At 44.3% G+C, this 14493-nt stretch overlaps 3 protein-coding genes across 4 annotated transcripts; all 3 read left to right on the top strand.

Annotated features, from left to right (window-relative positions):
• Positions 1 to 407: 407 nt before the first annotated feature.
• Positions 408 to 3881, top strand: LOC129596296 (uncharacterized). The gene is made up of 5 exons (XM_055493532.1): positions 408 to 771; positions 961 to 1541; positions 1773 to 2103; positions 2453 to 2805; positions 2970 to 3881. Exons 1-5 carry the CDS (start codon positions 559 to 561, stop codon positions 3700 to 3702), a joined length of 2211 nt encoding a protein of 736 aa, XP_055349507.1. The 5' UTR covers positions 408 to 558; the 3' UTR covers positions 3703 to 3881.
• A 762-nt stretch (positions 3882 to 4643) lies between these two features.
• Positions 4644 to 8502, top strand: LOC129596298 (uncharacterized). 2 transcript variants are annotated; one of them, XM_055493535.1, is made up of 6 exons: positions 4644 to 4784; positions 4888 to 5195; positions 5737 to 6317; positions 6392 to 6692; positions 6959 to 7275; positions 7390 to 8502. In XM_055493535.1, the coding sequence occupies exons 2-6, from the start codon at positions 4980 to 4982 to the stop codon at positions 7547 to 7549; spliced, it is 1575 nt and encodes a 524-aa protein (XP_055349510.1). In that variant the 5' UTR covers positions 4644 to 4784; positions 4888 to 4979; the 3' UTR covers positions 7550 to 8502. The 2 variants fall into 2 exon arrangements, with proteins under 2 accessions (XP_055349510.1, XP_055349509.1); XM_055493534.1 differs by having other exon boundaries at positions 4664 to 5195.
• A 2310-nt stretch (positions 8503 to 10812) lies between these two features.
• Positions 10813 to 14475, top strand: LOC129596297 (uncharacterized). The gene is made up of 5 exons (XM_055493533.1): positions 10813 to 11126; positions 11805 to 12391; positions 12679 to 12979; positions 13090 to 13331; positions 13767 to 14475. Exons 1-5 carry the CDS (start codon positions 10914 to 10916, stop codon positions 14221 to 14223), a joined length of 1800 nt encoding a protein of 599 aa, XP_055349508.1. The 5' UTR covers positions 10813 to 10913; the 3' UTR covers positions 14224 to 14475.
• The last annotated feature ends 18 nt before the right edge of the window (positions 14476 to 14493 follow it).

Below are 14493 nucleotides of genomic sequence, written 5' to 3'. Positions count from 1 at the left end.
CGATCATATGTATAACTTAAAAATCCCTATCGACTATCGACCATACAGCTCATCATAAATTTTACCATCATTATGTAAATGTACGCGCGGGTAAAAACTTAGAACCGAACATTGGATGAGAAATCGTGATGGCACCGGCTTACTGCAAAAACAGGAACACTGCAAGGCGAGTTTTTACTGGACCGTGAAACAGGCTCATTGAGCAATATACAGAAGGGAAACTGGCTGAGTAATGTGCTAGTGCGCTGACATTTCGCGAATGACGTCCGAACTGCATGCGGGTGCACGTTAATGTAAATCTGTCCGTATTGATCTGCCTCATTGTGCGTGCAGCAGTGATTTAATTCCCAGAGCAGATTTTCATACCTGGTTATCCCGATGTTTTGCAATCACATTGAAATGCTCCCGGGAGGCATCAGTCACAAGCTACCATCAGTGTCGCTGCATCAATACGCTACAACAACGCTATAAATCATGACCCGGCTCTAGTCTAGTATAGATCGATGTGATAACTGCAAGTTTAAAAAGGTTCATCGCGCTATAACCGCGTTGGTTAAAATGAGGAAATATCGTAGAACTCTTAGACAACGTCTGGATAATAACCGCAAATGGGCATATCAGGAAATTATGGTGGAAGCCCTGGTTGTTCTGTGGATTGCTTGCGAAATCTCTGCCAAGTTGGGTACCCGAATCTATCCGCAATGGCGAACAACACGCGTTGATCCTAGCAGAATGTCGGAAACGGGAAAGAATCTTCTGCGTCTCGTTAATGTGAGCATAAACAATAAATATGTCGATATTTTTATTCACAAAGATGACATTCACCCATGCTTTAAATTTTTTATAGTTATCTGGAAATCTAATTCAAATCTTGCTAATTCGTAACACGCCAGTACAGTGTTACGAATTAGAATAGGTAAAATGACATAGCGGAAAATTTTGCTGGTTGTTATTGTTCAGGGAGAAAATGGATGCGTCTGGGACAGCATGGTTTCTACCTGGAAACAGTCCGCTCCCATAACAACCGCATCTGATGAGACCACAGGCGTCGTCACCAGTACAACTCGTGCTGTTGTCGGCTACGTGGCAACCTTCGCTGCTATCTGCACAACGGCTATCTTGGGTGTGTCCGTCGGGCTGTCCCTCTTCGTCAACCGTCACTGGCGATTCCCGCGATTCACCCAGCATCTCCCGTGCTGCCAGCGCATCACAGCGTTCTTCGGCTACGACAAGAACCGGCAAGACTACTGGGCCGATTATAAAGACCCAAACGTTCCGCGGATTGTCTTTTTACTGCTCCACTTAGTCCTGTTGGGAGCCAATTTTGCCTGCTTTGTCTGGGTGTGGCTGGCTGTATGCGCTCTGCCTGTAGTTTCGGTATCGCGAATGCTGGTACTGGTCACCATTAACAACCTGGGAGAGGAAGCGACGTTCCCGTGTTGGGTGCTGTTCGTATGCGTTCTGAGTGTTCACTGTACCGGACGAATCTGGGGAGTCTGGATGCCGGAATGCTATTCGACACGGATACGAAATGAAACCCGGTAAGTACTAATGGAAGGTCCAGCGCAAAGACTCGATAGCATGTTTGCGCTTTTTTCGCAATGACATTCGGTAGAAATATCGACAAACATATATCCCAAAGTTGCTTGGTCTTTTGTTAAGTTGAGAATAGTACAATTGGCTACCATATAGCTGTTACTGCATAAAGTGTATTTTATCGACGGACTGATTACTTTCCCTTTTTTGGACGTCTGGTGTAATCTTCTTTGTAGCGCGTTCAGCAAAGACAAGCTTCAGAGCGATTTTCGCACGAAACAGTCCATGCCTCACAGGCTGTTGGGAGCCATGCAGACGACAAACGACATGCCACGAAAGGAGAAGCGAGCACGGCGTGGATGTTTCCTTTCCTACACTGCTTTCGTGGTCGCTTTGGCCTGCAGCGCTGTTATCAGCAATACGCCCAGTCCGCAGTTCGCGTTGCCTGACGACATTTTTAGCACACTAATCAATAGCACCACCCTACACGCTCCGGCTGCTAACTGGACCAATGGGACACTAATGGGACACAATGACACAGAGTCCTGTCTACCCAGTCCGAAAACGGTACAAATTTTTGACTAGAGAAGCAAAAGTCTGTTAGGAAATGGTTTTTCAATCACGTTATGAACCGCAGACTGCAGAGTTTTCTTAGTACCGTACACGATATACATACATGGCCTTCATACATACGAGCAGTTAAGATGCTTTGACAAAAATAAAAGATTTAGTAACTGATTTGGTTAAATGTATGTACGGTGATATCGCTAAAACGATATTTGAACCGAAATTAATATAGGTATCTTAAAGGATATATTCTGCATGATACGACATTGCTATGGTGACATTGCCACGGTTGAGATTTAAGAATGAAAAGCAGCTAGAATGGTCTTGATAAATGGGCAAATTATTGCAGCGCTTTACGGAGACCCAAGCAATGCTATCGTACTGGGTAAATTTCACCTATGATGGACAGAACACATCGAACGCTAGTATTAACACTGAGCTGTTGGCTAGTTTTTCACCGTCATTTTCGCCGGTGGTGGAGTGGCTCTTTATGTTATGGTGCTTCTTGTTACTGCTAATTAGCGGCATGCCACCCATACTGTTGGGTTTACTGGAAGTAATAGTCTTAGGCGGACTCATCGCCATCGGACTGATTGGTGTCACCGTAGTCCTGGCAATCGTCGTGTGGCGCTATGTCTCTCGATTTCTGGTGGCCGTTTTTTACCGCGTCTGGTACGGAAAAAGCCGAAGCAAGTGCCGACGGTATGAATGCAATATTTCTGGGTTGTTGCAAGAATCTTTGGGCGTATCTATAACCGGTACATAATGTAAGACAAACCTATGAATTTTTCTGCTCACCGTGACTCAGTTGTCTGGAAAGCGCGCTGTACTGTATGATTTTGGTACAATGCATTGGCCGTTTGCAGTTACGGCCATTGGTTCGACTTTGAGGCAGACCATTTAAGGCGGGCTAGCGGTGCACCCGACCAGCCTGATTATATTTGCAAGGAGTGCGGAGAAGAATTTTTCCATGTCGGAATCACAGGCTGCTGTAACGAAGCTACGGGTAGCGACGATCGTGTCTCTTCTGGCGTTGTAGACTCCCAGTTATCAATCACCGACACGACGGGAACGAATCATCCGGCGTCACAGTGCGATGCTGACGAACAGCAGAGCAATATCACTGCCGAGCGGATGGTGCTGGAGGCGTCGAAGGATCGTACATCGAAAAAGGGTGCAGCTGCTTTTACTGCGATTGATTGTACCGCGATGAGCGCTTGCCCGCCGTTCTGCGTTTGCTCGACGTGGGCGTCCCTTCAATGCGCCGCCATCAGCCTGACACGACAGATGTTATGCTGGCTCTGTCTGCCCTTTCCCATTGTGGGATTCTTCTTGCCGGAGCGGCTGCAGCTGCCTGGTTTACTGCTATTGCTGACGGCCTACATGCTGTGGAATTATTGGGAGTTGATCAGCGTTTTGTGGTGGAATTCGAGAGAAGAGAAGGCTGATGAAGCCGCGGAGAAACGTGCAAACGGTGGGAATCAGGAGAAAAAGGAGAAAGGTGATGTCAGGAAGAAATGCGCGGGATCCTGGCTCGTTATGAAAGATCGCACTGGGCGCTACTGTGAAGGCCCTTGTATGAAGTTTTCAGCAAGCTAAAGAAATCGTCTCGATACGCAGTTTTCTTGGCATACTTACCTTCGGCTTTGCTCTCCGTGATGTCTGGCATGTTGCCCTGACATGCCCACCTGTGACCGTGCTGAAGTTTACGTTATGCGCTAGCGTTGCGGCGGGCTGCTGATGCCGAACACCTGCGTGATTCGTAAATCGACCGCTTCACAATTTCACTTGCAGTATCTGTACTAAGTACTTAGCTGGTGTCTGCAAATTGCTTTTCTTCTTTATATACAGAAATAACCAACGTTAAGTTTTTAGATAGTTAATTTAAGTCCGATTAAAACAATTTTATAAACAACATTCGTTGCGGTATTCGTGTTTCCATTAAGCTTGCATACGTTTGAATTCGTTAATACTCATGATAAAAAAATAAACAGATTCTTATTTAAGAAGAGCTGAATCTAAAAATATTGTTAAACAAACTGAATGTTGAGGTCCAACGTTGCGTTTTAACGTTTTATCTGTGCGTACGTTGCCATATCTCAGCAACCGGAAGTTTCGCAGGCATCAGTTTTCAAGAGGCCAGTGTAAACGAATCGTTTGGTTCTCAGTACATAAAGCAGTACCCAGAAACGATTTTGGACCGTACAAAATGAAAGTAGTTGTGAATGTGCATGATTACTTTTCGTTCGGTCTGTAGCCAGTAAGCCAGGACAAAAAACCCCTTTAATACAAAGCACGAAGTTGAAGATACAGATTCTATCACACCGCTAACTGGCGCTGTGTTGGATAGCGTTTGCCGCATAGCAGATTAATATCTACATGTTCAGAAGATTTTCCGCATTTAGTCTATAAACTTGTAACTATACGTATTAATAGCAACGGGTAGGCGTACCGACGCACGCGCTCGGTTGGTGTTCCAGAAAACACTGCATTTGGGTGATTACATTTACCAGTACTGGGCCATTATTGATTATTACCGCATTTACCACAACAGCTTTGAATGTGCATGATCCGGCAGATTTTTTTCGCGTTTCTCACGATGACTGCGAGCGTCACTTGCCGGAATGGTGCTGCTGATCTGATTCTGTTGATCTGCTTCCGGAAATAACAACCATCAACTGGTAATGTAACCCAGTTTATGTGGAGCGACGCAAACCACACACTGCGCCGTTAGCATTGAATCGGGCGCATTAGATTGAGACATCATTGAGTTATCGTGTTTAGGTTCTCGATTAGATCCACTTGCTTTCTGCTTTGGAGGCGTCGTCTTGCGGATAGAATTTTAATTGTCCAGTTAATCGCTTCATAATTCGATCATGTTTAAGAAGAAGGTTCCGAAAACCTTACGCCACCGTCTCCAGAACCGTGACTGGGCGCATCAGGAGATTATAACGGAAGCCCTGGTTGTGCTGTTTATTGCCTGTCAGGTCTCTGTAAAGTTTGGTAATCGGGTCTTTCCCGAGTGGGGCAACAGCCGCGTCGACCCGGATGCAAAGAGCCGTCTAGATTGGCTTCTGGAAAACTTTGGATATGTAAGTATTTGTCGCGTTAGCTGGGGCTTCCAGTAAACTTCAAAAACGTGTGAAAAATTATTTAAATATTTCGGGAAAGATATTAACAGGGTAACTGACGTCGAAGTTCGAAAGTTCTTTAAACTTCGAAGGTCCGTAAACATTTGGCTTTATCAGCAAGAAAAATACTCAAAGTAATTGTCTCCGCTAAACATTTTTACCCCCGTATATGTGAATACCTTCGATTTTAAGAATGTTTGTTCAGATCAAAGTAATGCTTGAAATGCAATTACTGACTTTATCGGTAGTTTATATTTGTAATTACTGACAAACGTGAAGTTAGCAGCCGCTGTTCAATTCACCGCACTTCAGAGGGCTGGTAATGTCCAGTGCTTCTACTAAGAACCATGCAGCAGAAGCGGTTCTATTAAATGTGAGGAATTTGGAAGTATCGATAACAAAATGATTGAAAAGTTTATTACGTAAGAAATAAATAAATGAACATTCAACGCACTGCGCGATAATTACTGTATGAATGCAAACTTGTTATGCGATTAATTAGGAAATGGACGGTTGCATTTGGGATAGTATCATGGCTCCCTGGACATCACCCAAGGGTCTCATAATCTTGGACACTCCTTCCACTTCCTCATCGCCCAACCAACTGAAAGCTATTTTTGCCTATGTTGCCACCTTCGCCACGGTATGTGTCACGGCCATCTTGGGTATGTCGCTGGGTTGTTCGCTCTTCATCAACCGACGCTGGCAAGCACCCACATGGCAGTACCATCTCCGCTGCTGTGGACATATCACGGCGTTCTTCTGCTACAACAAGAACAGCCGGGGGTATTTCGAAAACATTGTAGAACCTCAGGCATCGCGATGGCTTTTTGTTGGCTTGCACCTGGTCCTGCTAGCTGCCAACTTTATGTGTTTCATTTGGGTGTGGCTCGTTCTCTGCGCGCTGCCGGTGGTTAGTATTGCGGCGTTAGTTTTCTTTGCGGTAGCACAAATAGTGGGCGAAGGCGCTGTTTTTCCCTGCTGCGTGATTCTGGTGATCTTGCTGGCCTTGCACTGCACCGGAAGGATTTGGGGATTATGGATGACTGGATGTTATCTGGCATGGGTAAATAAGAAAATCAGGTCAGTTAATTGTTGAAGTTCAATGTTTCTAATGGTAAAGTTAAATTGTATTGTGCATTTTTTACTTTTTTGAGGCGTTACTGCGGCATGGAACTGTTTACGAAAACCCCGATTCCGGACTGTCTACCGGACACTATGGAGCGAAATCCAGATGCCCCGATTGACGAAATATGGAAGCGTCGCCTGCTTGCTTGCTTTGTTAGCACGTTGATGCTGACCTATGGCTGTACGGCAGTGCAGAACAATGCCGATTTGCTGCTAGCGAAATTCCCACAGGCGAATTACGTGTTGAGCGCCTTCAGTGGCTCCGATTCTGGCAACTGGAGCTATTGGACACTGGTCAACTGCACCGGGTGCTGCACGAATGGGGGATCGGTACGTGAGTATCAACTGCTCTGGCAATCATATTTGGCTCTCTTAATTTGTTTACATTCTCCACAACTACATACGGTATTTAACGTTTCTCTCTTTTTATTTAATTTATGTTTTTACGGCACCACGATCGTAACGCTTCTCCGACGTAATTAAGATGAATTTCAACCTTTTACGGATGCAATAAAAATAAAAAATGACTTTTGACAACGACCTTATTACAGATGACCTTTACGTTCTCTATAAGGTAATATAGTCTTTGTTTGCAGGGACTGAGTCAAAGCGGAGCCATGCTTTCGTACTGGACAGATTTGGCGTACGATCAGTTGCACGCTAATTCCAGTAACGCCGCGCTGCTGGCGGGGTTCGCACCCTCCCTCTCGCCCGTCGTGGGCTGGGTTTTTATGGCCTGGACCGGACTGGTGGCGTTCCTTGGCGCTTTACCGTTGACGCTGATTTGGATCGTCGACATCGTAGGGTTCTCTGGGATCGCATTGTTTTTTATCGTTTACCTGTGCTACAAGTGCTGCTTTGCCTCGCGACACTCCCGTGGTACAACTGAGAATCGTCACACATCAACCGGCCGGTAACGCATCTATTGGGTAGAAATCATAAGCGCAGCAGAATAAATAAAATAAAAAAAAGTCTTATCTGCACAACTGGCGGAAAATCCTAGATTAATAACGGTTTCCTGTCTTAGCGCTGTTCAACCGCATTTCGATGGAGCCCTGGTGAACAATGACGTGGAAGCCAACGAACGCAAGGAGCCGCTGGCAGCGGAATCATCGTCTCTGCATTCCACGTCCAACAAACCCTTTGCGTCTGCTCCATGTGGGCCAATTTTCAGTGCGTCAACTTGACCATGCACCTGCGCCTTTTCGGCTGGACGAGGCTCCCGTTTCCGGTGGTGGGTTTCTTCCTTCCCGAACGGCTGCAACTACCGGGTATCCTGCTGCTCTTGTCCCTCTTCATGTTGTGGATCTACCGGGAGTTCCTGCGCGAAGTAGTGGCGTTGTACCGCGAACAGCGCGGCAATACTCAGCCGGAACGAGCACAGTGTTGCTGCTGTGGAAAGAAACTGGACGACAACGAGGCTAAAACGGCGGGTTTCCACCGTGCAGTGTGAAAAGGCTGTAGGTGTTCAGGAAAGGGGACATGTTTATCATGGTTACCCCACCGGCGTAATTTTGATTCGGCCGACTTTGGATCCCTTCAGCTTCTCCTTGCTGCACATAACAAAGCTAAAAAATTACTGGAACTATACGCGCTACTCCACGTTTCGTTATCACGCGCTCGTTATTAGCCAGGCTTCGTGAACGTATTGGTCATTTCTTTTTGAGAAGCCTCGATTCTAATCTTAAGTTTATTCACTGTGCACTCTTCGCCTAATTTTTTTACCAGTTCCCGTTTCACATTTTCCGAAGACGGCGTTATTTTTCTTGAGGTCCTTAAAACTTCAATGTTGTACATTTGTAACTGACTATCACATACTTCAAATGTTTTCCTTGAATATGCGACGCTTCATTTTTTCGCGTTTGCTGCATCGGAACTCGGAATTACAGTACCATATTTGATATTTCTTACAGAGACTCCCTGTACAACAAATGTTACGTGAAGATAAACAAAAAGTTGTTTTTCTCATTATGGTGTTAACCGTGATAACAACGCGAAATTCTAGAATGCTTGGTATGCATACCGTTCATGCCCTGGCACGCTTTTGATGTGGAAGTTTGTGATGTCTGGTACTGAACGCCAGCGGTCTTGATTTACTGTTCCAGTTTTTTGGCTAGTTGCACTACTTTCAAGTTGATTCTATCATATAAAGTTGCGCTATCAGTTTTTGTTATGGAATCGCGAAACTGAAATTTACCTCTACTACAGATACAGTTGTATGTACAAATATGTTGCAGAATGTCCGGAGAATGGTACTGTTTATTAATTTTGTTTGACATACTCTGTACGACAATGGGGACGATAACTCCAAACTTTAAGCTACTGTATCTGTATCTACTGTACTTCAACTTTAATGTGATTGTACCCAAACAAAAGTAGTCAGGTTTTAGACGATAGCACCGACTATCTCTTGGTACAATGTTTTTCTACATCTTGGTTCTGCATACAGTCTTTGTGTTGAACAAGTTCTAGTCATTTTTATGCTTGGTATAAGTAATATATTAATGTGTTCACAAATTATTCGTAAATTTTAAATCTCATGCTACGCCCTGTTATGTCGGTTTCCAGTTATCGTCCTGCTTTATTGTATTCTACTTTAAACATGCTGCTCGCAAGTTAGTATTATGAGCTAGCAAAGCATTTCATGAGCGTGTTATGAGCATTTCGTAGTAAAGTCAAAGTTTAAAAAATCGGTTTCGTCCTTCTGTATCTTTATGGTTTTGAGCGCATTGAAGATTGTAGCGATATTGGCGGCAGTTGTAATTTTCGTGCCAACATTGCCGACGAATTGACATAGCAACGCGCCAACGCTTATATAATTTTAATTTAGCAATAGCCACCCAGATAAAAAAAATCGCAAGCGGCGGCACGCTATTTGAAAGTTAAAATTTAAAGATTAAAAAAACAACCAAAGCCTCTATCTTCTCTCGGGTTAAAACGTAGTGTACCGGCGGCCCGTAACATTTCCTCTCACAACAGCTAGAATAAAACGCTAGACTAAGTACTCGCACTTATACGATTAGGGCACCTGCCATGCGACTTTTCCAGTTATCCATGGGAAAGGCTTTGCGTGCTGATCAAAAACAAAAAGAGAAGGGAAAACGGACGGCTGACTCAAGATTATCATTGCGAGTATTAATGTAATAATTTATTTCTAACAAAAACTAATAATAATAACTAGTGGTGGTTGTTAACCACATCATTGCACCGAGCGCGAGCGCCGGTCCGCTGGGAATGTTAAACTATGAATCGACATGGCGCACCGCAAACCCAGTTCTGATGGCGCTCTTCGGGGATTGTGTAGCCAGCGTACATGTAATATAAGCTCGCTGGTGCAAGTTTTGCGCTGGCGTGTTCCAGTCTATTGTTACGATCCCGTGATCTACTGTCAATCTGGGAAACTACATTCAGTAAAACACTACAGAATACTACATTTAGGAAAACATTCAAAAAAGATTTCGCTGTAGATAAAACAAATGGTTTTTATCGAAATTCTGACCAGAAAATTTCTTGCTAAAGTATTAACGACACCAAGTATTATTGCGCGCTTCCAGTACCATTAGAAAACGATGTTAATGACATCCTTGAAACAGCGCGTACGCTATGAAATACCACTGCCAATGGAAATGAAAATTTGTAGAATTGGAAAAGCGTGACTGACACTTTTCGTGGGCGACAGACAAACTCTGCTACGGGAAGCGTATACTCTGCTATGGAATGCTATGAATGCGTTTATCGCTTGACGAAGGCATAGAGTAGCACCTCGCGCTTCGCGCTCGGTGCAGATTATGATACGTTTGTGGTAAAGTGTGTTATAACTTCACCGTTCTTTTGCGACTCCTACTTGAAAAAGCGCAGTTTGTCACAGTGTTCTTCTCTCCACATGCACTGATCTTTTTTGCATTGTTTATGGTAATACTGAAATCTAAAGAATGTTAGTGGAACCTGAAACATTACAAAAATTAAGACACGGTGGGTAATCAGGTTCACCGTTCACGTAGTAACTGGGCATCATTGTAAAACACAATCTTGAAGCTGATTCTACTGGACGATGATTACTCAGCATTTATCCGAACGTAAAGTCAGCATCAGCAACTGACTCCTGCGTTTTAAGACTGAGTAGAAATCATAATATTTTAATGGCTGCACACATTCGGTCCAGTCCATGAAATTTGCAGCGGTGGAGCTGTTATAGTTACGAGTTACCTACTCAGTACATTTACCGTTTTGCTTCTAATCATATCGTATTAAAAACATGGAAACCGCAAATGCCGGTCGCGTGGAATCTAGAGGGAAATCTCACCTACGTGTGGGTGCAGTAACCACATGACGACAACACGTTGCCTGCGTCGGAGGAGGCGGCGTTAGAACGGAGCGGAATCCACAAGATACCTGCCTTTCTTTCCGCTGCAGTCATCTTCGATTGATCGATCCGGTAAAAGAGCTCATCTCTACCCTTTTTCCCATAGATGAAATCTCTCTACTTTAGCCGCTTTTTGGCACTTTTACACTGTTTTTTAAGATTATTACACAGTTTAATTAGCTCATTCAATGGGTAAAGTAAGAAACACAATCGGATATTTTCTCGACCGCAACTGGGCCTGGGCGTACCAGGAGATCATAGCGGAAGCCCTGGTGGTACTCTGGTTCTCCTTGCACATAACGTTGAAGTTGGGCACGCGTGTTTTTCCGGAATGGCGGAACACCCGCATCGATCCCGACTCTCAGACCGATTTTGATAAACTACTGCGCCGGTTTGGATGGGTGAGTACTCGCCTGAGGAGGTTTCTGTCCATTAAGGCAAATGATGGCAAAGCACAAAACAAAATAATTAATAAAATTTTTATTTTAAATAAAAATTGTTAAATCAGTTTATCTTGTTAGCGTTTTTACGATACATAATATATTGTAATTATAAAAAAAGTATCTACCGGACATATAAACGATTTTGGAACACTCCCACAGTTCGACCCGTCATTTTTCGATACGTATTCATTGCACTCTCACGTATTCAACCAATTATTCATGCGTATTCTGCGCTTATCTACCTCCTCTATTCTCTCCGCATCCGGTAAATATCTCTTTGCAACACGCCTGCATTTCCGCGCATTGTACCAGTATTCCTGCGTGTTCTGTCTTTATTCCACCGGTATTTTGACCAAGGAAGAGTTGACAAAAACTAAAACACCGGAGGAATACGGAAAGTTACAGATACAGCCAGAACACGGAAGAATACCGGTGGAATGCGCGAGAACATTAGGAATACGTATCGAAAAATAATGGGTCGAGTTTTTCTAGTGGTACGAAACGAGCCATGGATGGATTTACATAAACGGTAGATGTTTTAAACTCATGTCTGCAACCGTAAGACTGTTGTGAGTATGTACTGCGATAGCATTACACTTAGCTGTTCAATAATAATCTCTGTATTGTTTTCGACAGAAAACAAATGGATGCGCGTGGGACGAGATCGCATCCGAATGGATGGTGTCTAGCCGCAAAAGCACCAACCAGAGCGATACTTTGCCCTTTACGGCGCCTAGCGGTATCGACATACGTGGTCATGTGGGCTATGTTGGCACTATCGCTGCTGTCTGCGCCACGGTCCTCCTTAGTATCTCCGTTGGCTGTTACTTGTTCGCCAACCGAAACTGGCGGTATCCGGTATGGACGCAGCATATCCACAAATGTGAGCAGATCCGGGCTTTCATCGTCCGTAGAATGAGCAGAGATTCATTGAAAAAGTCGAAACTAGTGAAGGGCTTATTTATAATCGGGTTCCTGGCATATCTGGTTATTGGTACAATTCTCATCTTTGCCTGCTTTTTCCTTTGGCTGGCGTTGTGGGCACTGCCGGTTATTTTGATGGCCGTCACTGCTGTGTGGTTGATTGTTCAAGCCGTGGGTCGTGAAGCCGTAGTTCCATGTTGTGTTCTGTCCATCTGCCTTTTGAGTATATACTGCACCGGGCGAATTTGGGGATGGTGGATGAAGGATACCTACTTCAGCTGCATTAACAACACATTCAGGTCCGCTTAATCAGCTGTAAAATCGGTTGGAACGTTCAATATGCGTTCTACAGAGTTAACCGGAACAGGTCGCATGTCTGATGGCGAATTGTCATATTGTGCACAGTGACGCAGCATGCATAGAAATACATTCTTGTTCAAAACTGTATGCTAGAAAAAACAGAAATCTGCAGCAACCCCGTAGTTTCAGCACCGCATATGTAGATGTATTTTAGCATATTATACTGCACTCGTAAACCAGAATACCACGAATGGTGGATCGCAAAAAGCAATCTCCGTGTATTTAGGCGAATATTTGCTCTGGGTTTGGTTTTGGAAGCCTCAGCGGTTAAACGTGTCCCGCTCCCAGCGGCATATATCGAAAATCAAGCCAAAACTCCGAAGGAACAGAAAGAAGAGCGGAAGGTGCTCAATATGCCCACTCTGAATTTCAAGTTGTGTGTGGTATTTACATGCTGCTTGGCTGTGACGGCGAATGTGGAACCAATCAGTGATGAAGTTCCCTCGGCTAATTCAAGCGTCCGTGCCTCGGAGTTCTGGGAACGGTATGCCTTCGGTTACAAGCGGTGCTATCCCAATTCTGGAACGGTAAGGAATCGTCGTTATGAGTACTCGTGCTCGTAGACCGTAGATTTTATATTACTGTAGCATACAAATCGGCTTTTTATCACTATGCATATTGTCTTTGGATTTGTCAGGGCCTAGAGTTCCCCCAAGCAATGCTATCACATTGGATGGATATAGGGTATCCGCGCTGGAATACCAGTAAACCTGCCCTGACGTCTCTGTTTGCTTCTACATTCTCTCCGGATATGTACATCTTTCTCCGTGCGTGGATCGCTGTACTGTTCCGCATCTTGTGGGCACCGTACCTTTGTTTGCTGATCTGGGGTATTCAGTGGTTGTACAAGCGCTGGCGCGCTCGTCGGATTCATAACAGGTTTGTAGCGCCCACAAACGTTAAATACTGACCTCGCTAACGCATAATATAAAACTCAAACCATATGGTGGACCCATAATGGTTTCGTTCTGCCGCAATCTTACTGGCAAAAGAGGTTTCAGGTATTTTGCCGCAGCTGCCACAATAAAGTGGACCATGCTTCTGAGATTTAAAAGAATTCTGATACTTCAGAGATTTTTTTAGATTTAATTTCTTAGTATTCTAAGAAATCCCAAGACTGTCAGAATTAAATTTTTGGGGTTTAACGCAAAATATTAGATTGTGCGAGTTAGTGATAATATAACTTGCATATGTAGAAATTGTAGATGTAGATGTGCGTGGCAAATTATAGCCGACCGGTTATTCAGACCCTTATCGCCAGACTGCGGCAAAATAGCCATAGTTATTTTTTTCAAGTAGCGTTATTGAATTTAGCGTTATTGATAATTTACCAACTGAGGATAGCCAAGAGCAATCCGAACAGTCACGGGAAACGGTCGGAGAAGATTGTCCTACTACGGTATCCCTCGTCGATGATGCACAGCCCGGCGATACCAGCATAACTATCACCATGGAAAACACGATAGACGAACCGGCGAACATCGTTCGGTGTTGCTGCCCAGTGTGGGCTAGTTTAGTGGCTATCCTGATAATTAATTACCGTCGATATCACTGCTGGGCCAATCTTCCCTATCCACTGGTGCAACTATTTGTCCCGGAACCGTTACAACTGTGGGCTTTGCTCTTGTTGCTTACCATCTATGGAATTTGGATGATCTGGAAGTTTGTTGTCGATGTGCGCCAGATTGGCCAGGAACAACAACCGCTGATTCCACCGCCCGGTCAAGACGATCAAAATCCTTGTTTCATATTCATGCGATCCTTCGACTGAGAGCATTCCTGCACCGAGAACGGAACGCTCTGCTGGAGATATATGGTCACCGTGCAAAATTTAGAACAAAAGATTAGCTGTTTCGTTTTACCGCATATATATACCGCACACAAGCTTTTCTCGGTCGAAACCGGTGCCAGCGCACTGAATGTATGCCTGTTGCACGCTGTTTATTGAATTATTTATCAAATTCTTGGACCGGGAACCGACTAGTTAATTTGCAATTCTTTGTCGTAAACTTCTACTCGTACTTTAGCGGCAAAATGGTGT

This window comes from Paramacrobiotus metropolitanus, unplaced genomic scaffold (genome assembly GCF_019649055.1).
Source record: "Paramacrobiotus metropolitanus isolate TYO unplaced genomic scaffold, Prichtersi_v1.0 Parri_scaffold0000088, whole genome shotgun sequence".
Taxonomy (NCBI): Eukaryota; Metazoa; Tardigrada; class Eutardigrada; order Parachela; family Macrobiotidae; genus Paramacrobiotus; species Paramacrobiotus metropolitanus.
This window is presented reverse-complemented; position numbering and strand designations above follow the sequence as displayed.

Coding starts and splice junctions, on each gene's coding strand:
- LOC129596296 (XM_055493532.1), top strand. CDS start 559: ATGAGGAAATATCGTAGAACTCTTAGACAACGTCTGGATAATAACCGC. Junction 2,104..2,452: donor GTCTACCCAGTCCGAAAACG/GTACAAATTTTT, acceptor AAATTATTGCAG/CGCTTTACGGAGACCCAAGC. Junction 2,806..2,969: donor AGCCGAAGCAAGTGCCGACG/GTATGAATGCAA, acceptor GGCCGTTTGCAG/TTACGGCCATTGGTTCGACT.
- LOC129596297 (XM_055493533.1), top strand. CDS start 10,914: ATGGGTAAAGTAAGAAACACAATCGGATATTTTCTCGACCGCAACTGG. Junction 12,392..12,678: donor TGCATTAACAACACATTCAG/GTCCGCTTAATC, acceptor CCGTGTATTTAG/GCGAATATTTGCTCTGGGTT. Junction 12,980..13,089: donor GCTATCCCAATTCTGGAACG/GTAAGGAATCGT, acceptor TGGATTTGTCAG/GGCCTAGAGTTCCCCCAAGC.
- LOC129596298 (XM_055493535.1), top strand. CDS start 4,980: ATGTTTAAGAAGAAGGTTCCGAAAACCTTACGCCACCGTCTCCAGAAC. Junction 6,318..6,391: donor TGGGTAAATAAGAAAATCAG/GTCAGTTAATTG, acceptor TACTTTTTTGAG/GCGTTACTGCGGCATGGAAC. Junction 6,693..6,958: donor GCTGCACGAATGGGGGATCG/GTACGTGAGTAT, acceptor CTTTGTTTGCAG/GGACTGAGTCAAAGCGGAGC.